The sequence below is a fragment of the Scyliorhinus torazame genome, chromosome 8 (assembly GCF_047496885.1).
Source record: "Scyliorhinus torazame isolate Kashiwa2021f chromosome 8, sScyTor2.1, whole genome shotgun sequence".
NCBI lineage: Eukaryota > Metazoa > Chordata > Chondrichthyes > Carcharhiniformes > Scyliorhinidae > Scyliorhinus > Scyliorhinus torazame.
This window is the reverse complement of record NC_092714.1, coordinates 152,876,142-152,902,083: the sequence shown is the minus strand read 5'-3', so window position 1 is coordinate 152,902,083 and position 25,942 is coordinate 152,876,142. Positions and strand designations below refer to the sequence as shown.

Below are 25,942 nucleotides of genomic sequence, written 5' to 3'. Positions count from 1 at the left end.
GTGGTGGAAGCAGGGACGATAGTGACATTTAAGGGGCATCTTTGAAAATACATGAATAGGATGGGAATAGAGGGATACGGACCCAGGAAGTGTCGAAGATTGTAGTTTAGTCGGGCAGCATGGTCGGCACGGGCGTGGAGGGCCGAAGGGCCTGTTCCTGTGCTGTACATTTCTTTGTTCTTTGATATTTTTCGTCAGTATTCACACAGGAAAAAGACAATGTTGAGGAGAATACTGAGATACAGGCTACTAGACTAGACGGGATTGAGTTCATAAGGAGGTGGTGTTAGCAATTCTGGAAAGTGTGAAAACGGATGAGTCCCCTGGGCCGGATGGGATTTATCCTAGGATTCTCTGGGAAGCGAGGGAGTAGATTGCAGAGCCTTCAGCTTTGATCTTTATATCGTCATTGTCTACAGAAATAGTGCCAGAAGACTGGAGGACAGCAAATGTTGTCCCCTTGTTCAAGATGGGGAGTAGAGACAACCCCAGTAACTATAGACCAGTGAGCCTTACTTCTGTTGTGGGCAATGTCTTGGAAAGGAGTATAAGAGATAGGATTCATAATCATCTGGAAAGGAATAATTTGATTAGGAATAGTCAACACGGTTTTGTGAAGGGTAGGTCGTGCCTCACAAACCTTATTGAATTCGAGAAGGTGACCAAACAGGTGGACTAAAGCAGTTGATGTGGTGTATATGGATTTCAGTAAAACGTTTGATAAGGTTCCCCATGGTTGGCTATTGCAGAGAATACGGAGGCATGGATTTGAGGGTGATTTAGCAGTTTGGATCAGAAATTGGTCAGAGGGTGGTGGTTGATGGGAAATGTTCAGCCTGGAGTTCAGTTACTAGTGGTGTACCACAAGGATCTGTTTTGGGTCCACTGCTGGTTGTCATTTTTATAAATGACCTGGAGGAGGGCGTAGAAGGATGGGTGAGTAAATTTGCGGATGGCACTAAAGTTGGTGGACTTGTGGACAGTGCGGAAGGATGTTGCAGGTTACAGAGGGGGATAGATAAGCTGCAGAGCTGGGCTGAGAAGTGGCAAATGAAGTTTAATGCAGAAAAGTGTGAGGGGATTCATTTTGGAAGGAGTAATAGGAATACAGAGAACTGAGCTAATGGTAAGATTCTTGGTAGTCTGGATGAGCAGAGAGATTTCAGTGTCCATGTACATAGATCCCTGAAAGTTGCCACCCAGGTTGATAGGGTTATTAAGAAGGCGTACGGTGTGTTAGCTATTATTGGTAGAGGGATTGAGTTTCGGAGCCATGAGGTCATGTTGCAGCTGTACAAAACTCTGGTGCGGCCGCATTTGGAGTATTGCGTGCAGTTCTGGTCGCCGCATTATAGGAAGGATGTGGAAGCATTGGAAAGGGTGCAGAGGAGATTTACCAGGATGTTGCCTGGTATGGAGGGAAGATCTTATGAGGAAAGGCTGAGGGACTTGAGGCTATTTTCGTTAGAGAGAAGAAGGTTAAGAGATGACTTAATAGAAGCATACAAGATGATCAGATGATTAGATAGGGTGGACAGCGAGAGCATTTTTCCTCAGATGGTGATGGCTAGCATGAGAGGACCTAGCTTTAAATTGAGGGGAGATAGATATAAGACAGATGTCAGAGGTAGGTTCTTAACTCAGAGAGTAGTACGGTCGTGGAATGCCCTGCCTGCAACAGTAGTGGACTCGCCAACATTAAGGGCATTTAAATGGTCATTGGATAAACATATGGATGATAATGGAATAGTGTAGATGGGCTTTAGATTGGTTTCACAGATCGGCGCAACATCGAGGGCCGAAGGGCCTGTACTGCACTGTAATTTCCTATGTTCTATGTTCTAAAAGGGGTCACAAAATCTCCTTGGATTAAGGAGAATCCCAAGGCATTTTATACGTATATTGGGAACAAGAGGGTAGCGAAAGAAAGAGTTAGTCCACTCAAGGACAAAGGAGGGAAATGATGCGTAGAACCAAAGGAAGTAGGTGAGATCCTTAATGAGTACTTTGCATCGGTATTCACAAAGGAGAGGGACACAGTGATTAATGGTGTCTCAAAGGGATATGTAAACACTTTAAAACAAGTCATAATTACGAGGGGGGGAAGTGTTAGGGGTTTTAAAAGGCATTAAGGTAGACAAATCCCCAGGGCCAGATGACATCTATCCCAGCTTACTAAGGAAGACAAGAGATGAAATCGCTGGGCCTCAAACAGAAATCTTTGTTTCCTCGTGGCCACAGGTGAGGTCCCAGAGGAGTGGAGGATAGCCGTTGTTTAAGAAGGGTAGCAAGGATTACCCGGGTAATTATAGGCCAGTGAGCTTGACGTCAGTGATATTGAAATTATTGATAAAGATTCTCAGACATAGGATCTATGCACATGTGGAAGTGAATGGTCTTATTAGCGACAGACAGCATGGTTTTGTCCGAAGGAGATCATGTCTCACCAATTTAATCGAGTTTTCGGAGATGACAAAAATGATTGATGAGGGAAGGGCTGTGGATGTTGTCTACATGGACTTTCGTAAAACATTTGACAAGGTTCGCTCATGGCAGGCTGGTGCAAAAGATTAATTCACACGGGGTCAGGGGTGAACTAGCTAGACGGATTGAGAGCTGGTTTGGCCATAGAAGTCAGAGGGTAGCAGTGGAAGGGTATTTTTCCAATGGAGGTCTGTAACTAGTGATGTTCCACAGGGATCAGTTCTGGGACCTTTGCTGTCTGTAATATAGATAAATGATTTGGAAGAAAACATAACTGGTTTGATTAGCAAGTTTGCGGATGATCCTAAGATTGCAGGAGTTGAGGATGGTGATGAAGATTGTCAGAGAATACAGCAGGATCTAGATAGGCTGCAAAATTGCGTGGAAAAATGGCAGATGGATTTTAACCCAGACAAATGCATTTTGGTAGATCCAATTCAGGTGGGAGCTATAAAATAAATGGTAGAACCGTCAGGAGCATAGACACCAGAGATCTGGGTGTGCAGGTCCACAGATCCTTAAAAGTGGCAGCACAGGTGGAAATGGGTATAAAGAAAGCATATGGCATGCTTGCCTTCATCGGATGAGGCATCGAGTATAAACATTTGCAAATTATGTTAGTTATATAGAACGTTGATTAGGTCACATCTGGAATACTGTGTCCAATTCTGGTCACCACACTACTAGAAGGATGTGGAGGCTTTGGCGAGAGTACAGAAAAGGTTTACCAGGATGTTGCCTGGTATGGAGGGTATTAGCTATGAGGAGAGATTGAATACACTGGGATTGTTCTCCCTAGAAAGACAGAGGCTGAGGGGCGACCTGATAGACAGGCTTGGAGTAAAGTAAATAGACCCTTCCCATCCACTCTATCGAGGACACTCAATGTTGTATATCTCAATGAAATCTCTCCTCTGTTCAAAGGAGAACAACCCCAGCCTATCCAATCTTTCTTCATAGCTGCAATTTTCCATTCCTGGAAACATCCTCGTAAATCTCCTCAGTACCTGAATGCAATTACTCCCCATGCGAAAGACAGTAAGCAATAAGTTGATTCCAATGGAACTCACTCTATAACTACCTACAGCTATCGAGACATTCTTAGGATTACTTTGGATATTTCTGTTTTCTTGAAACACTTTGCTCTGCTTTTTTCCCCTCCCCTGAAATTTGTCACTCCATATTTCTGGTTATGCCACTCTCAGGGGCATTTGCAAGGAGTAGGTTCACTTTTCCTTCAATTTTCACTCTTTTACAATGGGGAGTTATCTGACTGAGTTCCCTTCCCGGAAAATAAGAGATACAAGCTCATATTGTACTACAATGTGGCAGAGCACATTGGAGCATCAGTTCTTCATCTTACCACTGGAAACTTTTATTTTAATTTTAATAATTTCACTTGTATTATATGGTGGCCAGTTACATTTAGGTAGCAGTACAAAGTTGTTGTTTTTTTTTTTTTAAATCGGAGGTGATCCCCCCATGAAACCATCTGCAGTGTGGAACACAGCTACAATGTTCAGCTGATAACTTGGTCTGTCTCTTTAAGGGCACTGTTCAGCTATTCCCTGTGGAGAGTTGGTCTGAATGGGCAACCAGAGAGCAATTGTTCAGTCCACTGATCACAATAACAAAGGCTTAATTTTGACAATGGTTCCTACCTACCTTCATTATGTCTTCCACTCCAGTTCTACCTTCTTTCCCAAGCATTAGATCATATGGATAAAGTCTGTGGAGCAGTTGCTGGGCAGACAGCGTGGGAAACACATCCTGATCAGAGAGCAGCATGTTAATTAAACTGTTTGAAGAATGAAAACTCATTCTGATGCACTGTTTTCAGTTGTACATACCATGATTTTAATGACAGCTGCTAAGTTATCAACGGGGAACTCAGGCAGACCCAGGGTTGTGGACTCTTGAGAGCAGAGGGTCGTTGCAAAGGATAACATCTGAGATACTCTGGTAAAATAGAAAGAATACTTTAGTCATAAAGCTGCTCCCAATCAAATGTAGGCTTTCACTTTATTAGACAGCTGATGGTCCATTTTAGTTTTCAGTCAAGTTTTAGAAACTAAACTTCCACACTTCTGAAATAACACGTCACTGCAAGTTGTAAAATATTTCCTATTTGTCTTCTGAAGTGAGGTTAAATTTCAAACACTCTCGGCACCGAATATTAGGCAACGGGGACAGATATTGGGATTTCTAGTGTGGAAGTCAATGCATCCAGCATGACTTTCCAGACAGGTACATAACCCAGCATTGACCACAATGCCTGAACTGAACACAGATTCCCAAGTCACAATATTTCCTGTAAATGTCCTACAAGCTGTTAAGTAAATGGGTTCAGAAATTAAAAGAAACGCAGGGGTCAAATACATCCTGAAATGAAGTTCAGCTAAAGTTTTTCAAGCCTCTCAGTCTCTCTCTGCACCTTTCTGATGCTCCTTAAAGCAAATTTCTTGGATCAACTGGTCCCCTGTTCTATGTGTTTCTCTCTGTGGTTCAGCGTTGAATGTTGTTCAACATTCCTGTGAAGCTCCTTGGGACATTTTAACCATGCTAAATAAGCTCTAAATAAATGATGTTTAACTGTAGATTCTGTAATTGTCAAGTGCTGCCCGCTGATTCCGTGGTCAAGTGGCTGGGACAGACTGATCCTACCACATGCGATCCAGTCATACTGCTCGCTGCTCTGCAGCTCTTGTGTTATACTCATTCAATGTGCTGCCTGAACGTCACTCATTACCATTCTGCGCTGCCTTACCTTCTTCCTCTCCCCATCCCTATGGCCTCCCTATGTAGGGAGAAGGGAGGGGATGCTGAATCACATGGTCACACAACCAGAATATGTCCACTAGAGTTGACAACCCTATCAGCACAAAGATGGTTCAACTACATTTAGTTCAATACTGCTTCACATATAAAGTCCATCAGATGGACTCTCAGTCTTCCTGAGATATTACTGGAGTTTTCCACCTGAGAGTTAACCGCAGATTTTACACACCCTGTGTCTTTCAACTGCTTGTCTGGTCTCTGTGCAGAGATTCTGGCTGTATCGTGAAGAGAGTTCTCAGATTTGGCTTTTCCCGCCACTCAGACAGAGGATTGAACTGTTACAGACCTGGTGGGAGAACCTTCTCACTAATGGTTTGCAACACCTTGCATTCAGAAGAGATCACCGCCTACAAGGGCCTCAGCGAAGTTCCTCAAATCTATCATACCTTTTTAATCCCTTCCCTACCCCCTGCAGTATGTTTGTCTTGTATGTGTCTGGGTGGAGGGTGGGATGGGTTTGTGCATGTCTGGGTGGAGGGTGGGATAGGGCTTTGAGAATAGGTAGAAAAGTAGGCCATTGTTCCATCATTTCCATTGTATGTTCATCTTTTACTCTTGTTACAAATGAACAGTTTGTCATGCTTTACCTAGAAATATGGTGCCGGTAACTCATTGGAGCAGTCAGGGGTTAAAGATCTCAGGAAAATACACAAGACGTGCTGCTCTCGGATCAGGATGCGTTTCATAGAACATAGAACATTACAGCGTAGAACATAGAACATTACAGCGCAGTACAGGCCCTTCGGTCCTCGATGTTGCGCCGACCTGTGAAACCACTCTAAAGCCCATCTACACTATTCCCTTATCGTCCATAAGTCTTTTTTTTTTTATTCTCCTCCATTTTCACATTTTCTCCCACATTTACATCCATCAACGATAAACAATAATCAGCAAGATATGTCAGTCCCCATAATAACAACAACGATCCCATCTACCCACCAACCCCCAAACCTCAACCCGCATGTTTACATAAACAAATGACAAAAAGAAATCAGGGATTACCCGTAGTCACCCTTAATCTGACACAGCTCCCACCCCCCACCCCAGGTCTCCAGCTCCTCCCGTCCACTGCCTCTTGTAAAACTCCTCCCCCTACCCTCGGTTCCTTCCCCCCCAACTTTCCACCCCGGCTAGACCACTCGGACCCTGTTCTGCCAGGCTCCGATGGCCGCAGCCCCTCCTCCCACCTCACTCCCGTTCACTGGCCGGCACACACCGGCCAGCATGGAGGGCCCCGCCAGGGTCTCTTTCCCACTTGCCCGGCCCCAGGAAAGCCCAAAGATCCCCCTTTAGAACACAAACCCCACCTATCCACCTACACCCCAAAGAACTCTCATTTCGAGTGAAAGTCCCATCCCTTCCCTTGTCCAAATATATACCACCTTATAGAACATAGAACATAGAACATAGAACAATACAGCGCAGTACAGGCCCTTCGGCCCACGATGTTGCACCAAAACAAAAGCCATCTAACCTACACTATGCCATTATCATCCAAATGTTTATCCAATAAACTTTTAAATGCCCTCAATGTTGGCGAGTTCACTACTGTAGCAGGTAGGGCATTCCACGGCCTCACTACTCTTTGCGTAAAGAACCTACCTCTGACCTCTGTCCTATATCTATTACCCCTCAGTTTAAAGTTATGTCCCCTCGTGCCAGCCATTTCCATCCGCGGGAGAAGGCTCTCACTGTCCACCCTATCCAACTCCCTGATCATTTTGTATGCCTCTATTAAGTCTCCTTAGTAATTGAGGGTGATTTAGAGATGTGGATCAGAAATTGGCTAGCTGAAAGTCATCCTTCTTCTCTCCAACGAAAACAACCTCAAGTCCATCAGCCTTTCCTCATAAGATTTTCCCTCCATACCAGGCAACATCCTGGTAAATCTCCTCTGCACCCGCTCCAAAGCCTCCACGTCCTTCCTATAATGCGGTGACCAGAACTGTACGCAATACTCCAAATGCGGCCGTACCAGAGTTCTGTACAGCTGCAACATGACCTCCCAACTCCGGAACTCAATCCCTCTACCAATAAAGGCCAACACTCCATAGGCCTTCTTCACAACCCTATCAACCTGGGTGGCAACTTTCAGGGATCTATGTACATGGACACCTAGATCCCTCTGCTCATCCACACTACCAAAAATCTTACCATTACCCCAGTACTCTGTATTCCTGTTATTACTTCCAAAATGAATCACCTCACACTTTTCTGCATTAAACTCCATTTGCCATCTCTCAGCCCAGCGCTGCAGCTTATCTGTGTCCCTCTGTAACTTGTATAGAGTTCCGCACTGTCCACAACTCCACCGACTTGAGTGTCATCTGCAAATCTATTCACCCATCCTTCTACGCCCTCCTCCAGGTCATTTAATAAAATGACAAACAGCAGTGGCCCCAAAACAGATCCACTAGTAACTGGACTCCAGTCTGAACATTTCCCATCAACCACCACCCTTTGACTTTTTCCAGCTGGCCAATTTCTGATCCAAACTGCTAAATCTTCCTGAATCCCATGCCTCCGTATTTTCTGCAGTAGCCTACCGTGGGGAACATTATCAAACGCTTTACTGAAATCCATATACACCACATCAACTGCTTTACCCTCATCCACCTGTTTGGTCACCTTCTCAAAGAACTCAATAAGGTTTGTGAGGCACGACCTACCCTTCACAAAACCGTGTTGACTATCTCTAATCAAATTATTCCTTTCCAGATGATTATACATCCTATCTCTTGTAAACCTTTCCAATACTTTGCCCACAACAGAAGTAAGACTCACTGATCTATAGTTACCGGGGTTTTCTCTACTCCCCTTCTTGAACAAGGGGGACAACATTTGCTATCCTCCAGTCTTCTGGCACTATTCCTGTAGACAAAGATGACTTAAAGATCAAAGCCAAAGGCTCAGCAATCTCCTCCCTAACTTCCCAGAGAATCCTAGGATAAATGCCATCCGGCCCAGGGGACTTATCTATTTCCACACTTTCCAGAATTGCTAACACCTCCTCCTTATGAACCTCAACCCCTTCTAGTCTAGTAGCCTGAATCTCAGTATTCTCCTCGACAACATTGCCTTTTTCCTGTGTGAATACTGACAAAAAATATTCATTTAGCACCTCTCCTATCTACTCGGACTCCAAGCACAACTTCCCACTACAGTCCTTGACTGGCCCTACTCTTACCCTCGTCATTCTTTTATTCCTAACATATCTATAGAAAGCTTTAGGGTTATCCTTAATCCTACCTGCCAAAGACTTCTCATGTCCTCTCCTGGCTCTTCTTAGCTCTCTCTTTAGGTCTTTCCTAGCTAACTTGTAACTCTCGAGCGCCCTAACTCAACCTTCATGTCTCATCTTTACATCAGCCTCCTTCTTCCTCTTGACAAGTGTTTCGACTGCTTTAGTAAACCACGGTTCCTTCGCTCGACCACTTCCTCCCTGCCGCACAGGTACATACGTTTCCCACGCTGTCTGCCCAGCAACTGCTCCACAGACTTTATCCATATGTTCTAATGTTTGGAAAAGAAGGTGGAACTGGAGGATCTGAAGGAACACTTAAACTAATCAACCTGTAACACCAACTACCATATTCAGAGCCTGCATGAATAGACATGTGAGGATTGCAGTGTGCAAAGAGGATCCACATTATTTGAAGGATTATTAAGACTGTACCCAAGCAGGATCGTTGCCTCCCTCATAGCTGGACAAACTTCAAGCACAACAGGGGTATCAACGAGTGATCAAGGTGCATGGCATAGGAAATATATTTGAGGCTGAGACAGACTAATTTTAGGTCTCTCCAGGAATCAAGAGATATAGGTTGCAGGCTGGAAAGTGGAGTTGAACCCAAAGATCAACCATGATTGTACTCAAAATCGAACGCTTGGCAAGCCAAATGCTCCTGCTCCTATTTTTTATGTTGTTATGCGTGCTAGGTGCCACTTAAAAGGGTACTATGCCAGAGCTCATGACATTGAGGGTAATATATCAGCATAGAGGATTGGCTAACTCACAGGAAACAGAGTTGGGATAAATGGATCATTTTCAGGTTGGCAAAACGTAACTGGTGGACTCCTGCACTTCACTTTATTACATTTCACTTCTAAGACCTCAGCTATTTATGAGCTGCATTAATGACTTGGATGAAGGGTTAGAGTGTACTGAAGCCAAATAAAATAATGAGGTGATCTTATTCTAACCTATGCTTGACACGGTCGAAAGATGGTAGAGGTTGTTTCCCCTTGTGAGGGAATCTAGAAGTAAGGAATGTAGTTGCAGAATAAGACCAAGATGACGGGAAATTCTTCTCTCAGAAGGTCATTCGTCTTTTATATTTTCTACCCAGAGAGCAGTGAAGGCTGGGTCACTGAATATATTCATGGCTGCTAGACACATTTTTGAGCTATCTAAGGGGGTGAAAGTTTATTGGAGAGCAGGCAGGAAAATGGAATTAGACCAAGGTCAGATCAACCACGGTCTTATTAACCCGGAGCAGGCTTGATAGGCTGAGTGGCTTACTCCTCCTCCTATTTCTTATGCTCGTATAACAAAGCTCTATCTACTTCACTACTGAAAGCTCCAATTTCTCTCGCATCCAAAGGTTTCTGAGGGGAACATAGGAACAGGAATAGGCCATTCCGCCCCACAAGCCTGCTCTGCCATTCAGTGATATTGTGGCGGATCTGTGTCCCAACCCCATATCCCTGCCTTTGGCCCATATCCCTTAATACCTTCGATTAACGTAACATTTATCTTTCTCAGATTTAAAATTAACAATTGACCTAGCATCAATTGCCATTTGTGGAAGAGACTTCCAAACCTCTGTCACCCTTTATGTGTTGAAGTGCTTCTTAACATCTCTCCTGAATGGTCTGACCCTAATTTTTAGAATTTGCCCCTCGTTCTAGAATCTCCAACCAATGGAAACAGTTTATCGACCCTGTCTTTTCCTGTTAATGTCTTGAAGTATTCGATCAGATCACCACTTAACCTTCTAAATTCTAGAGAAAACAGGCCTAATTTGTATAATTTCTCCTCATAATCTAACCCCTGCAGTTCAGGTGTAATTCTTGCAAACATAAGGAAATGAACAGAAAGGCATGATGGGTAGTTAGGCCAAGTTAGGAGTAAAATCTTAATGTGCAGCCTGCAAGTGGGATTCAAGGCAGGAAGAGGGAGATCAGTAGCCATTAGGACCAGTTCTTTGTGCAAAGGCTGCTGCAAAGGGTGCTGGGTAAAAGGGGTCCCAGGGCTGAGGATTGTATAGTGGGCCTATCAGGATCAGTAATTGTGAAGATCAGGTTATATGGCCAAGTCAAGGAAGGTGTGAGAAAGACCCATGAGAATCTTGCATTTGTTACCATTACCTTATTTGGCCGTGGGTCTGTGAAACTTGAGGCTGAATCCATATGTATGAAACCAGATGCTGCGCTCCCTTTGTTCACTTGCTCTGGGGATCTCAGGAACAGTGTTGGTCTGCTGTTATCAGAGTGAGTCTAGCTTGCAAGCTATTTGAAATAAAATAAATCAATACCTACGATCCCAACTCAGCGTTTGACTGAGATCAGACTGAGGGCAGAAAGAACTCAATATCAACATTTGGTGTCGGAAGTGGGATTTCAACAGACGATCACCGGTCATCTGCGAAATCAGAATGATACTGATCTCGAATGGGGAGAGAGGAAATGGGCCCACGACGTGAGTAGCTGGAAAATGACCATGTTAGTTTTCCTCTGTCTCGCATTCTGATAAAAGATCACTCGCACATGGTCAGGTAAGATCATCTCGACGAAATCAAAGGACAGTCTGGCGGATTAGAAAAACTAATTTCAGTCGATGTAGGTACAGCTGAGGGTTAAACGAGAATTGAGTGAATATCAGGCGATAATTCAGTTAGAAACTAAGGGAATATTGCAGTGATACTTCAGTTCCGTGCATGTGGGTTGAAAATTAAAATTGGTTATATTAAATTACACTTTAATTCGTTAAGCTCTTTATCAGGTTGAGGGAATGTCACAGAGCCAATTCAGTTAAGACCGCTGATGAAATGTTCTGGAGACTATTCAATTCCATACAATTACAATTGGCTAAGTTAGATTTTGTTCTTGGGAGATATGTCTTATGAGTGAAAAAAAGGTGGGAGATGAATGGCCACTAGTGATGTGTTGGGTGTTCTGGATCACATACAGGTCACCAACACTTGAAGTAGTGCAACACTATTTTATTAAAAGGTTAACTATTTAAACATACTTGAATTGTGGGTAAATACGATACTAGCTTTAACTAAAGACCTTTGCCTTGTCCTAACCAGTTGATGCACTGAGCACATGGTGAATGTCTGTGTTGCAGGCTGTGAGCTCTGTGCTCTTAGCTAGCTGCTACTCGAATGAGCGGGAACTCTGATGCCTCCTGTCTTTATAGTGCGTGTGCTCTCATTGGGGATTGGCTGCGGTGTTGTGTATGTTGATTGGTCCCACTGTGTGTCCATCAGTGTGTGTCTGCACCATGATATACTGGTGTATATTATGACATCCACCCTTTTATATTAAAAAATGTGCATGCGTGACAATAAATTGGCTGTGGTGAATATTCCTGACTATGTGTGTGCAAACTATTTCCAGGACTATCTACATAAAACTAAGCTATTTACATGGGAAGGTGCCTGGTGCAGAAAAAAAGTGTGTCACACAAATAACGAGATGAACACTATATACAAGCCACTTGAACGATTAAACGGAAGAACAGAACAGAGAGTCCATTAGTGCACAAAGTTCACAATTAAGTCTCTGAGATGGGCGACGAATTCTGGTTGACCGCCTCAAGGGTGGGTCAGGAGCCACCGGCTGAGGAGCGGGCTGGACTACGTCAGAGTGAGGAGGATGCTGAGTAACCGGAATCTCCGCATAGTCCAGGTCAGGCACAACAGGGGGCCGTGGCACTGGCGGAGGATCACGTAGCGAGCGCGGAACGAGATGAAGGGCACGTCAATTACGGCGCAGAATGGAACCATCCGGTAAACGAACCAGGAACGAGCGGGGAACCACCTGCCGAAGAACCACAGCAGTTGCAGACCAGCCACCATCCGGAAGATGGATGCGGACGTTGTCATCTGGAGCCAGAGCAGGGAGATCAGCTGCACGGGCGTCATGAGCCGCCTTGTGCTGTGCTCGAGACAGTTGCATTCGTTGAAGGACCGGAACATGGTCGAGGTCTGGGACGTGAATGGACGGCACCGTCCTCCACAGGGTGCGACCCATGAGCAGCTGGGTTGGCGACAGGCCAGTGGACAGTGGGGCTGAGCGATAGGCCACCAGGGCACGGTAGAAGTCGGATCCCGCATCAGCAGCCTTGCAGAGGAGCCGTTTGACTATGTGGACGCCCTTCTCTGCTTTGCCGTTGGATTGGGGGTACAGGGGACTGGATGTCACATGCACAAAGTTGTACCTCCTGGCAAAGTTGGACCATTCCTGGCTTGCGAAGCAGGGGCCATTGTCCGACATCACAGTGAGTGGGATGCCGTGACGAGCAAAGGTGTCCTTACAGGCACGGATCACTGCAGCCGATGTGATGTTGTGCAAACGTACCAGCTCCAGGTAGTTTGAAAAATAGTCTACAATCAGAACGCAGTCCCTGCCCAGCGCGTGGAACAGGTCGATGCCGACCTTGGACCAAGGGGACGTGACTAACTCATGCGGCTGTAGGGTCTCATGTGGTTGGGCCGGCTGGAACCGCTGACAGGTGGGGCAGTTGAGCACTGTGTTGGCGATGTCGTCATTGATGCCGGGCCAGTACACTGCCTCTCGGGCCCGTCGGCGGCACTTCTCCACGCCAAGATGGCCCTCGTGTAGCTGTTCCAAGACAAGCTGGCGCATGCTGTGCGGGATAACAATGCGGTCCAGCTTCAGGAGGACACCATCGACTACCACCAGATCGTCTCTGATGTTGTAGAACTGCGGGCACTGGCCCTTGAGCCACACATCTGTTAGGTGGCACATGACATGCTGTAACAGGGGGTCAGCCGCAGTCCCGCGGCGAATATGGACGGGGCATTCATCCGTGGCCGGTAGATTGGAGGCCACGAAGGCCACATGGGCGTCAACCTGGCAGACGAATCCCGCTGGGTCACACGGGGTGTTGACGCATATGCAACGGGGGCCCATGATGAGGCTTCATCGCGTTGCAGGAGCACTGCCCCAATGCCAGATTGGCTGGCATCGGTCGAAATTTTTGTCTCTTTCGTTTGATCAAAAAAGGCCAATACCGGGGCCGTGGTAAGTTTGGTTTTAAGTTTTCTCCATTCGCGCTCGTGGGCAGGAAGCCATTGGAAGTCCGTCATCTTACTGACCAGGTTCCTGAGAGATGTGGTATGATAGGCGAGGTTAAGGATGAACTTCCTGAATTTGCCAGAATCCTTTCGAGGCGTCAAGTTTGGTGAAGAGCTTGGCCAGAGCCATCTTACATGTGCTCTCTTCACGCTTGGGGATTGGGCAATGCTCCCTCATTATGTTGCGATTCAGATCCTTTGGATCAATGCAGATTCTGAGCTCGCCGGAAGGCTATTTTACGCACACCATGGAACTGACCCAGTCGGTTGGTTCCGTAACTCTGGAGATCAGGAGACCTTGGTCTTGGAGGTCCTGCAGCTGCTGCTTGAGGCGGTCCTTGAGGGGTGCTGGGACTCTGCGAGGTGCATGCACACAGGTGTGGCGTTCTGTTTGAGTAGGATCTTGTATATGGGAGCGTGCCCATGCCTTCGAAGACGTCGCGGTGCTGGTCGATGATGGCGTTGAGTTGCACCCTGAAGTCAGCATCCTGGAAGGCAGACGTGTCATCAGGAGAGAGAGAGTGAACTCTTTGAACGAGGTTTAGCAGCTTGCACGCCTATGCGCCAAGCAGAGAGTCCTTCGAGGAGCCCACGATCTCGAAGGGGAGGATGGCTTTTCGTGACTTGTGCGTCACTTCGAGTTGGCATGAGCCGGTAGCAGGAATGATGTTGCCATTGTAGTCCAATAGCTGGCAGGCCGATGGAAGAATGGTTGGTTTGACACGAAGGCTTTCGAAAGCAGACCACACCATGAGATTGGCGGAGGCACCAGTGTCCAGGCGGAATCGTATTTGGGACCGGTTGACCGTCAGGGTGGCACACCACTCATCGTCTGGATCGATGCTGTATACCGACAGCGGCTGGTGTCTTTGCTTCGGGGACAGCCTGTTTTTCGTTATGACACCGACTCGGAAAGGTGCCTTCGGGTCCTCGGTGTCACTGCTGTGTGGGAGGTCGGAATCGGACTCGGTGACCGTGGGTTGAATTGCCCGAACATTCCTGCGAGGCTGGCTGTAGCGATATGAATTGGAAGGCTGAGGTGCTCGACAGCAGGCAGCATAGTGGCCAAGTCTTCCACATCGTAGGCATTGTCGAGATTTTGCGGGGCATTGCCGCTTTAAATGGGCAGAGCCACAGTTGTCAGCACTTTCGCTGCGCCACCGTGCATGCGCGGTGCGGTCATGCATGGTGCGCGCCTGCGCATTACGTTCCTCCACGTCGCCGTCCCCTCGTTTGCTGCGTACAAGTGCGGGAGTCCACGAAAAGCGCGCAAAATGGCCACCCTCATCCAGGCTGAGGCCCTGGAGGTGCTCAATCACTTGGACCCGTTCCGCCTCGTGGGGACCTTGCTGCTCCGTTTCAGCAGCTTGTATATGGGATACCGACTGGTGGCATTTTCATGTAGGACACAGGTCTCGATGGCGGTCGCTAGGGTGAGTTGCTTTACTTTGAGGAGCTGCTGATGTAGGGGGTCCGACTGAACACCGAAAACGATCCGGCCGCGTATCATGGAGTCGGAGGTGGGCCCGTAGCTGCAAGATTGCGCAAGGATGCGGAGGTGCGTTAGAAAGGATTGGAAAGGTTCGTCCTTACCCTGCAAACGCTGCTGGAACACGTAGCGTTCAAAACTCTCATTCACCTCTATGATGCAGTGAGTGTCAAATTTGAGGAGAACCGTCTGGAACTTCGTCTTGTCTTCGTCATCTACAAAGGTGAGAGAGTTGAAAAAGTGGATGGCATGGTCCCCGGCCGTGGAGAGGAGACAAGCAATCTTTTTGGTGTCCAAGGCACCCTCCCTGTCCGTGGCTTCGAGGAAGAGCTGGAAGCGCTTTTTGAAAATCTTCCAGTTGGCCCCGAGGTTGCCGGCGATGCGGAACGGCAGCGGCGGGCTGATGTTGTCCATGTTGCAGGATGACGGAATGCTGGCAGAAGGCAGATCACTGGCAGGTAGGTCTAAGGAGTGCTGGTATGCAACCACTCCTGGTATCATGATGTGTTGGGTGTTCTGGATCACATACAGGTCACCAACACTTGAAGTAATGCAACACTCTTTTATTAAAAGGTTAACTTTTTTAACATACATGAACTGTGCGTAAATACGATACTAGCTTTAACGAAAGACCTTTGCCTTGTCCTAACCAGTTGTTGCACTTAGCACATGGTGAACATCTGTGTTGCAGGCGGTGAGCTCTGTGCTCCTGCTACTCGAATGAGCGGGAACTCTGATGTCCCCTGTCTTTATAGTGCGTATGCTCTCACTGGGGATTGGCTGCGGTGTTGTGTATGTTGATTGGTCCCACTGTGTGTCCATCAGTGTGTGTCTGCGCCATGATATACTGGTGTATATTATGACAACTAGGGGGAACAGAGACTTGGAAAATTCAGAACCGTATCGGAAAAAAGAGGAGGCTTTAAATTTACTTTACAGTTTTGAAGAAGGGAAAAGGGAAAGCCCCGTCCTTTACATTGTGTTTCTGTGCAAATTCAAACTTTTATTGTCCAGTTGGTTGAGATGAATGAAAGAATAATGCTTTGAATTCCTGTCGTTTGAGTGGAGATCTCGGTGGATGAATGAGTGCGTGTGTTTAATAAGAATTTGTGAACTTCCTCTGGTATTCCTAGATTTTAAAATGTTGTGTTTTGCAAAACGAAGTTGCACATCAATTAGGAGGTATACACGGCAGTTAAAGTGAGATTTAAAACGGGGTATTTGAAAGTTTTTTAGAAAATCAGTAATAATGATTAACATTGTGGAAGTTATTTAGAACACAATTCTAAGGCAGTAAACAAAAAACAAAATCAAAATGTACAAATTGGGATTTGTAAATGATTAGTTGAACTCGGCATAGTCTTGGCTGCTTAAAAAAAAAGGGAGAACAAAGGAATCTAAAATTGAAATGCGAAGACTCGGCATTTGGTGTGGGCTGGGTCCTGGTGCTCCTTTGTTAGAGGCAGCCATGATGTACCTACATTTAAAAATGTTGTTCGGTGTGTTCCAAATTTGTAGAGATTTCAGTATTTTCTCTGTAAACTCACTACACATGAAATTTAAGATTCGGGGATTTTCATATGGCAAAGACTATGGATTTTTAAACTTTATTTTTAGATTACACAGGGGGAAAGGAAGATCCCAGTAGAAAGGAAGGAGGCCACTTTAGAGATGCCCAAACCCCAAACTGTAAGAGGAGTTAGGCAAGTACTGGGGACTATTTGACTACTGTAGGGCCTTGGTGCATAAGCACTCAGAACTTGAGGGGAAGCTGCAAGCACTGACCCCAGGAGGGTAGGCAGTCCGAAAGGTAGAATGGGGACTGTAGCAGGATACCGCTTTCAAGAAAAAATTTATTAAAACATGCCCTCGCGTTATATTGGGATAGTGGAGAGGGGCATTGCGGCAGTAAGGGGCTAGAAACACAAGGGAACAATGAGACCAGTATCAGGAGGTAGTCGGTGCAATTGATACGGCACAGCTCCACCGGGTCCTAGTGCCCGCTGACTTGCAAGAAAGTCACAAGCAGAAGAAAGTTTAGAATGTTAACTACATTGCAGACGGAGCTTTAGGGAATAAAGATATGGGACCGGAGCTTAGATTAGGAGTATTACTTGCAGTATCAGGAAATGAGAATCTGATGGCAGGGATAGATTAATAAAAATAGGTGCAGAAATAAAAAATTAAGATATTAAAACCAATTGATAACGTAGAGGAAATAAGGAAAGCAAACCTAGCAATAGAAAGAATGACACAGGGTTAGTCAGCACACAATCCAGGGAGGCCGACAGAGGCAGCAAAAGTAATATCCTTTGACCAGAGGTGCCAAATGAAAGCTGGAAATAATGATCAAAGAGTTAGGAAAGCAGGGAATCATTCAAGAAGTCACATATGCATCGACAAATAGCCCACTTCAGGCAGTTAGCAAGCCTGATGGTACATTTAGAATGGTAACGAATTACAAAGCATTAAACATGATTTTTTTAAAAAGGGACGGATAAACGGTATTTAATAAATCCGCAAACGACATTGGAGAAGGTGGCAGGCAAAACTTATTTAACTAGTATAGATTTAGCCAACGGATTCTGGAGTGTTCCGTTAGACCCAGACAGCAGGGAAAAGACAGCATTTACCTTTGGTACTAAACATTACGTATACTGTAAATTGCCACAAGGATATGTTAATTCCCCGAACCACTTCCAGGCAATAGTAAGGAAGCTGATTAAAGATGATTTGGCTTTAGTATATATTGATGATGTGTTAATTGGAGATGATAATCAGGGGGACACATGTTGAAAGAGTGACCAAAATTATTAAAACACTTAGTGAAGCAGGATTCAAGATAGGGTTAAAGAAATGCCAGATTGGCAGGTGCAAAGTCGACTATCTAGGGTATTCAGTGTCAAAGGCAGGTAGGGAAGCCAGTGTTGGGATGAGAGAGAAAGTTGCTAGAATCACAGCGTCCGTTTCACAAAACGGGGTTCAGCAAATCATGGGAATTTGGGGGTATTTGAGACCAGTAGTGGAAGACTTTAGTCTTTATGTTAGACCATTTATGAAACTTTGGAAGGCGGATTTTAGGTGGACCAGTGAAGCACAGAGGAGTTTGGACCAGTTAAAAACAGCTGTAGCAACATCCAGGCCATCAGAGGAGAGACATGAAGAGGACGATTTGAGCATTAAAAGGGATCTGTACGCAAATGGATATGGTATGGTACTCGCTAATCATAGTACTCAGACATCAATCAAACATTGACAGGAAATTGATCAAGGGCTGAGCAAAAGTTTTCAGACATCGCAAAATGTCTGGCAGCCATAACAAAAAGGATAGCAGAGATTGAAAATTTATCAGCCGGGAAGAAAATTTATGTCACAACTGAGTTTTTAGAATTGACAGAGTTGACCAAGAGACAGGGTTGCCAGCAAGGCACAAATACAGCTCGATGGGAAAGATGGGAAACCATTCTTTTAAACCCTGCCTTAATGTTTATTCATAACATTAAAAAGGGACAGAAACTTGATAAATCAGTTAGCAGAACAGAGTTGGTAAATGCTTGGGTGGTATGTACGGATGGTATAGAGCATTCAGGTGAGTTGATATTGCATTTAGAATGACAGAAATGGGGAAATGCTTCAGCTCCCAGGGAAATTTGGGGAATTCAGTTCGTCACGATTTTTTTGTGAAACATCAGGCAACACTGATGATTGAAGTTTGTGACCACATGATAGATTTTGACCATGGGATGGTGTGATAATGACAAATTGTAATTACTACAGAGAAAACCTAGCTGACGACGAAGTGATTGTGAAAGGATATGCAGGACAGTGGAGAAGTGACAAACTTGTGGTACCAATTAGTGAGGGAGTACGTAGTTTAAGAGATGTTGGGATGACCCGGGGACGTAAAATTAGCCTAACAGTGTTGAGAGACTGTATCACTGCAATGATGCTGTGCCACAGGATAGATCATATCCCCAAACCGCTCGGACAAGGGAAAAGGAATATTTGGTTGTGAGTGTCAGTGGATTACTGCACTTACTAGTATTACGTAATCAGTGGAGTGGGATGCCAGTGAATTGAAACCTGTCAGCATCATCGATAGGACAGATGATAAAGTGAAAATGTCATGTTCAGAACTTACCTTTCATAAAAATCCTGTCACAATCAGAATGAAAAACATTGAAGTAAAAGCAGTAGCAATACCCAAAATGTATCAGGGAAAGTTTCGACCTGATTGGACCCCTGAGAGAGCAAAGGAGGAGGAGTTTGAGATTCTTTGAGTCTCACTCAGGGGTGCAACGAGGAGGAGGCCTAACAGGCCTTAATCGTATGATGTACGTAAATGATCAGGAAAACAAATCAGTTAAAGAAAAAAAAAAGGGAATGGTGGCAATGGAAATCCAGAAGTCCTGGAGAGGGCACTTCTGGAACATCCAAACAAGAATAGAAAGATACAAATTAAGAAATCGGGCCCTCTCCGCCTTTGACCTGTTCATTTGGTTTTCAGATGAAGCAAAAATAATACAGACGAAGAACGAGAACTACACTCCAGAGAATGTTTTAGACAGTGTGGGAGGGGAAACTAATGATACAATTGGCTACATATTTGAGGGAATTAAATGAAAGAGCCCGGAAGAAAAACCTTACGGGTTAGAAACAAATCAAAATATCAAATTATTACTGAATAGTGAAACCTCCAGTCAGACAACTCTAACTGGACATTAGCTGATAGATGATCTGTGGTCTCCACGGGGTATGTACTACGCGGTGGAGTTATTAAGGGTCTCGGCAGACGGCAGCGACTGACGAGGAACCCCCACATTTAAATGACAATAGTTTAGGAATTTTGGCAGCTTGATGCCATGGCGGGAAATTTGTAACCAATACAGCAAACAATATTGCATTGGAGAGTGTATTAGTTATTGAGAATCTTGCATTCGTTACCATTACCTTATTTGGTCATGGGTATGTGAAACTTGAGGCTGAATCCATATGTATGAAACCACTTGCTCTGGGGATCTCAGGAACAGTGGTGGTCCTGCTGTTATCAGAGCGAGTCTAGCTTGCAAGCTATTTGAAATAAAATTAATCAATACCTACGATCCCGATTCAGCGTTTGACTGAGACCAGACTGAGGGCAGAAAGAACTCAATATCAACAAACGTACGTTATACTCCCTCCAAGGCTAAAATTTCCTTCCCGAGATTTGGTGCCCAGTACTGCTCACAGTACTCCAAGTGGGGTCGAACCAGGGTTTTGTATAGTTGCAGCCTAACGTCTGCGGCCTTATTCTCCAGTCCCCTAGATATAAAGGCCAGCATTCCTTTAGTCTTCTTGATTATGTTCTGCACTTGCTCGTGGCATATTAAATATCTATGCACCTGACCCCACAGATCTCTTTGGACATCCATTGAATTTAGCTGCAAATCATCTAGAAAGTACCCTGATCTATCCTTTTTTGGTCAAAATGGATTACCTCACAATTGCTTACATTGAAATCCATCTGCCACAGCTTTGCCCATTCACCTAGTCTATCAATATTCCTTTGTAATTTTATGCTGCCTACACTGTCTACAATGCCAGCAAATCTGTGCGTGTGACTTTCTTTGCCATTATCCAAGTCGTCAATGAATGTGAACAATTGAGGCCCGAACACAGATCCCTGTGGGACACCACTAGTCACTAAATGTTCTAAATTTCCATTAACCTGCGTGTGAAAAAGTGCTTTCTGATTTCACTTGTTCTAAATTTAAAGTTATGTCGCCTTGTTCTGGACTCTCTCACCAGAATAAATTGTTTCTCTGCATCGATTCCATTGAATCATCATTTAAACATTTTCATTAAGTCATCCCTCAACCTTCTAAACACAAGGGGCTATAGCCCAAGTGAAAACGATCTGTCCCCATAATTAAACCCCGATCTTTTAAAGTCAGCTCCATGGGCAGTGTGCATCTCGACTTGGGAAATGCCCCATTGGAAGTTCATCTATTCGGTAGAATAGATTGGAATATGTACGCAGTTAATGAAGGAGATTAACACTGGTTGTATGCAGATAAACCGGGTGGTTGTGCACGGAGCTCTGGCAGGAATCCATAGAATCCCTACAGTGCAGAAGGAGGCCATTCATACAACAGTACAGCACAGAACAGGCCCTTCGGCCCTCGATGTTGTGCCGAGCCTTGTCCGAAACCAAGATCAGGCTATCCCACTCCCTGTCGTTCTGGTGTGCTCCATGTGCCTATCCAATAACCGCTTGAAAGTTCCGAAAGTGTCCAACTCCACTATCACAGCAGGCAGTCCATTCCACACTCTAACCACTCTCTGAGTAAAGAACCTACCTCGGACATCCCTCCTATATCTCCCAGCCCGAACCTTATAGTTATGCCCCCTTGTAACAGCTACATCCACCTGAGGAAATAGTCTCTGAACGTCCACTCTATCTATTCCCCTCATCATCTTATAAACCTCTATTAAGTCACCTCTCATCCTCCTATGCTCCAAAGAGAAAAGCCCGAGCTCCCTCAACCTTTCCTCATAAGACCTACCCTGCAAACCAGGCAGCATCCTGGTAAATCTCCTTTGCACCCTTTCCAATGCTTCCACATCCCTCCTATAGTGAGGTGACCAGAACTGCACATAATACTCCAAATGTGGTCTCACTAGGGTCACGTACAGTTGCAGCATAACCCCACGGCTCTTAAAACTCAAGCCCCCTGTTAATAAATGCTAACACACTATTGGCCTTCTTCACGGCTCTATCCACTTGAGTGGCAACCTTCAGAGATCTGTGGACATGAACCTCAAGATCTCTCGGTTCCTCCACATTCCTCAGAACCCTGCCGTTGACCCTGTAATCCGCATTCAAATGTTTCCTACCTAAATGAATCACCTCGCACTTATCAGGGTTAAACTCCATCTGCCATTTTTCGGCCCAGCTCTGCATCCTATCAATGTCTCTTTGCAGCCTACAACAGCCCTCCACCTCATCCACAACTCCACCAATCTTGGTGTCATCAGCAAATTTACTGAACCACCCTTCAGCCCCCTCCTCGAAGGCATTGATAAAAATCACAAATAGCAGAGGACCCAGCACTGATCCCTGTGATACATTACTGGTAACTGGTCTCCAGTCTGAAATTTTTCCATCCACCACCACCCTCTGTCTTCTATGTGATAGCCAGTTACTTATCCAATTGTCCAAATTTCCCTCTATCCCACACCTCCTTACTTTCTTCATGAGCCGACGACTATGGGGAACCTTATCAAATGCCTTACTAAAATCCATCAACTGCTCTACCTTCCTCTACACACTTAGTTACCTCCTCAAAGAATTCAATCAAATTTGTACGGCAAGACTTACCCTTCACAAATCCGTGTTGACTTTCCCGGATTAAGCTGCAAGTTTCCAAATGGTCATAAATCCTATCCTTCAGGACCTTTTCCATTAACTTACCGACCACCGAAGTAAGACTAACCGGCCTATAATTACCAGGGTCATTCCTATTCCCTTTCTTGAACAGAGGAACAACATTTGCCACTCTCCAGTCCTCTGGCACTATCCCGTGGACAGTGAGGACCCAAAGATCAAAGCCAAAGGCTCTGCAATCTCATCCCTTGCCTCCCAAAGACTCCTAGGATATATCCCATCTGGCCCAGGGGATTTGTCGACCCTCAGGTTTTTCAAAATTGCTATACATCCTTCCTCAGAACATGTACCTCCTCCAGCCTACCCGCCTGTATCTCACTCTCATCCTCAAAAACATGGCCCCTCTCCTTGGTGAACACTGAAGAAAAGTATTCATTCAACGCCTCTCCTATCTCTTCTGACTCCATGCACAAGTTCCCACTACTGTCCTTGACCGGTCCTAACCTCACCCTGGTCATTCTTTTATTTCTCACAGAAGAGTAAAAAGCCTTGGAGTTTTCCTCGATCCGACCCACCAAGGACTGCTCATGCCCCCTCCTAGCTCTTGTAAGCCCTTTTTTCAGCTTATTCCTTGCTACCTTGTAACCCTCAAGCGACCCAACTGAACCTTGTTTTCTCATCCTTACATATGCTTCCTTTTTCCTCTTGACAAGACATTCAACCTCTTTTGTGAACCATGGTTCCCTCACACGGCCATTTCCTCCCTGCCTGACAGGGACATACCTATCAAGGACACGCAGTATTTGTTCCTTGAACAAGCTCCACTTTTCATTTGTGCCTTTCCCTGACAGTTTCTGTTCCCATCTTATGCTCCCTAATTCTTGCCTAATCGCATCATAATTACCCCTCCCCCAATTAAACCTTGCCCTGCCGTATGGCCCTATCCCTCTTCATTGCAATAGTGAAAGACACCGAATTGTGGTCACTATCTCCAAAGTGCTCTCCCACAAACAAATCTAACATTTGGCCCGGTTCATTACCCAGTACCAAATCAAATGTGGCCCCACCGCTTGTCGGCCTGTCCACATATTGTGTCAGGAAACCCTGTACAAAAACTGCCCAATCCGAACTGTTGAAAAATGAAATAAAAATGAAAATCGCTTATTGTCACAAGTAGGCTTCAATGAAGTTACTGTGAAAAGCCCCTAGTCGCCACATTCCGGGGCCTGTTCGGGGAGGCTGTTACGGGAATTGAATCGTGCTGCTGGCCTGCCTTGGTCTGCTTTCAAAGCCAGCGATTTAGCCCAGTGTGCTAAACAGCCCCTGTTCGACCTATAGAGGTTCCAATCAATATTTGGAAAGTTAAAGCCACCCATGACAACTACCCTGAGACCTCCACACTAATCCATAATCTGTTTTGCAATTTCTTCCTCCACATCTCTATTACTATTTGGGGGCCTATAGAAAATTCCTAACAATGTCACCGCTCCTTTCCTATTTCTAACTTCAGCCCATATTACCTCAGTAGGCAGATCCCCCTCGAACTGCCTTTCTGCAGCCGCTAAACTATCCTTGATTAAGAATGCTACTCCTCCACCTCTTTTACCACCTTCCCTACTCTTACTGAAACCCGGAACTTCCAATAACCATTCCTGTCTCTGTTCTAACCATGTCTCCGTAATGCCCACAACATCGTAGTCCCAGGTATCAATCCACGCTCCAAGTTCACCTACCTTATTCCAGATGCTCCTTGCATTGAAGTAGACACACTTCAACCCACCTTCCTGTCTGCCGGTAGACTCCTGCAACCTTGATACCCTCCTCAGTACCTCATTACTCTCAACACTTCTGGACTACAGCTTGTTTTCCCATCCCCCTGACAAATTAGTTTAAACCCCCCTGAAGAGCCGTAGCAAATTTCCCTCCCAGGATATTGATGCCCCTCTGGTTCAGGTGCAAACCGTCCTGTCTGTACAGGTCCCACCTTCCCCAGAATGTGCTCCAATTATCCACGTAACTGAAACCTTCCCTCCTATACCATCCCTGCAGCCACGTGTTTATTTGCACTCTCTCGCTGTTCCTCAACTCGCTAGCACGTGGCACTGGCAACAAACCAGAGATGACAACATGGTTTGTCCTCGCTCTCAGCTTCCACCCTAGCTCCCTAAATTCCTGTTTTAAATCCCCATCCCTTCTCTTACCTATGTCGTTGGTACCGATGTGTACCATGACTTGTGACTGTTCCCCCTCCCCTTTAAGGATTCTGAAAACACGGTCCGAGGCGTCACGGACCCTGGCACCCGGCAAGCAACATACCATCCGTGAGTCTCTTTCGTTGCCACAGAACCGTCTTTCTGTCCCTCTACCTATCAAGTCCTCAATAATTATTGCTCTCCTGCTCTCCCTCCTTCCCTTCTGAGTCACAGGGACGGACTCAATGCTGGAGATCCATTCACCGTGGCTTACCCCTGGTAGGTCGTCCCCCTCAACAGTATCCAAAACGGTGTACTTGTTACTGAGGGGAACGACCACAGAGGATCCCTGCACTGACTCCTTCCTCCCAGCCCCTCTCACCATCACCCATCTATCTTGATTCTTCGGAGTAACTACATCCCTGAAGCTACTATCTATGACCACCTCTGCCTCCCGAATGATCCGAAGTTCATCCAGCTCCAGCTCCCTAACGCGTTTCTGAGGAGCTGGAGATGGGTGCACTTCCCACAGGTAAAATCAGCAGGGACACTGATGGCATCCCTCACCTCATACATTCTGATGGAGAAACACTGCACTGCCTTCCCTGCCATCCCCTCTAGATAACTTGCGGATAAAACAAGAAAAAGAAAGAAAGAGCTTACCTGATATTCACTCAACCCCTTAGGTTAGAGGAGGTGGAAGGGTGGGGGACACTACAAGTGTAGTGTCTCGGGTTTAGGAACCACCCAACTTAAATACAGGTAAAAATAAAACACTTAACCAGCAACCACTGCGCCCCGCACTATAACAGCAATTTCAGACAATCAACTCTGCACCAACCCTCCAAAAGAACACCCTACCGAGGCCCACGCCCTCGCGCCCCATCTCCACAACCCCATCAAACCTGAACATCTTTGGACTGTGGGAGGAAACTGGGGCACCCAGAGGAAACCCATGTAGACAAGGGGAGAATCTGCAAACTCCACACTTGACAGTCATCCAAGAACAGAATCGATCCCAGGTCCCTGGCGCTGTGTGGCAGCAAAGATAACCACTTATGCCACATTGTCACCTTGATTATTTGAATACCGGGCAGAATCAATGCTGAGAGCTTTGCTACACACTTCTATATCAATTATTTGAATGTGGGGATGTATCTATTAAAATTCAAAGGAAGGTTAAAAAGCAAACAGACAAACAATGAAATACTTACGGAATGAAATTAGGGAGAAAGGAACAACAATA

At 45.6% G+C, this 25,942-nt stretch overlaps 1 protein-coding gene and 1 long non-coding RNA gene across 2 annotated transcripts in view; one reads left to right on the top strand and one right to left on the bottom strand.

Annotated features, from left to right (window-relative positions):
- The window catches only part of vwa8 (von Willebrand factor A domain containing 8), a 625,928-nt gene that overhangs the window by 473,890 nt on the left and 126,096 nt on the right, over positions 1-25,942 (bottom strand). Inside the window, exons 8-9 of the mRNA XM_072514383.1 lie at positions 4,335-4,443; positions 4,150-4,254 (exon numbers count right to left, since the gene is read on the bottom strand). Of these exons, the coding sequence (XP_072370484.1) occupies positions 4,150-4,254; positions 4,335-4,443 (214 nt within the window). The remainder of the gene's footprint in view (positions 1-4,149; positions 4,255-4,334; positions 4,444-25,942) is intronic.
- LOC140428199 (uncharacterized) overlaps positions 1-25,942 on the top strand; it is a 124,759-nt gene that overhangs the window by 94,502 nt on the left and 4,315 nt on the right. The window lies entirely within an intron of this gene.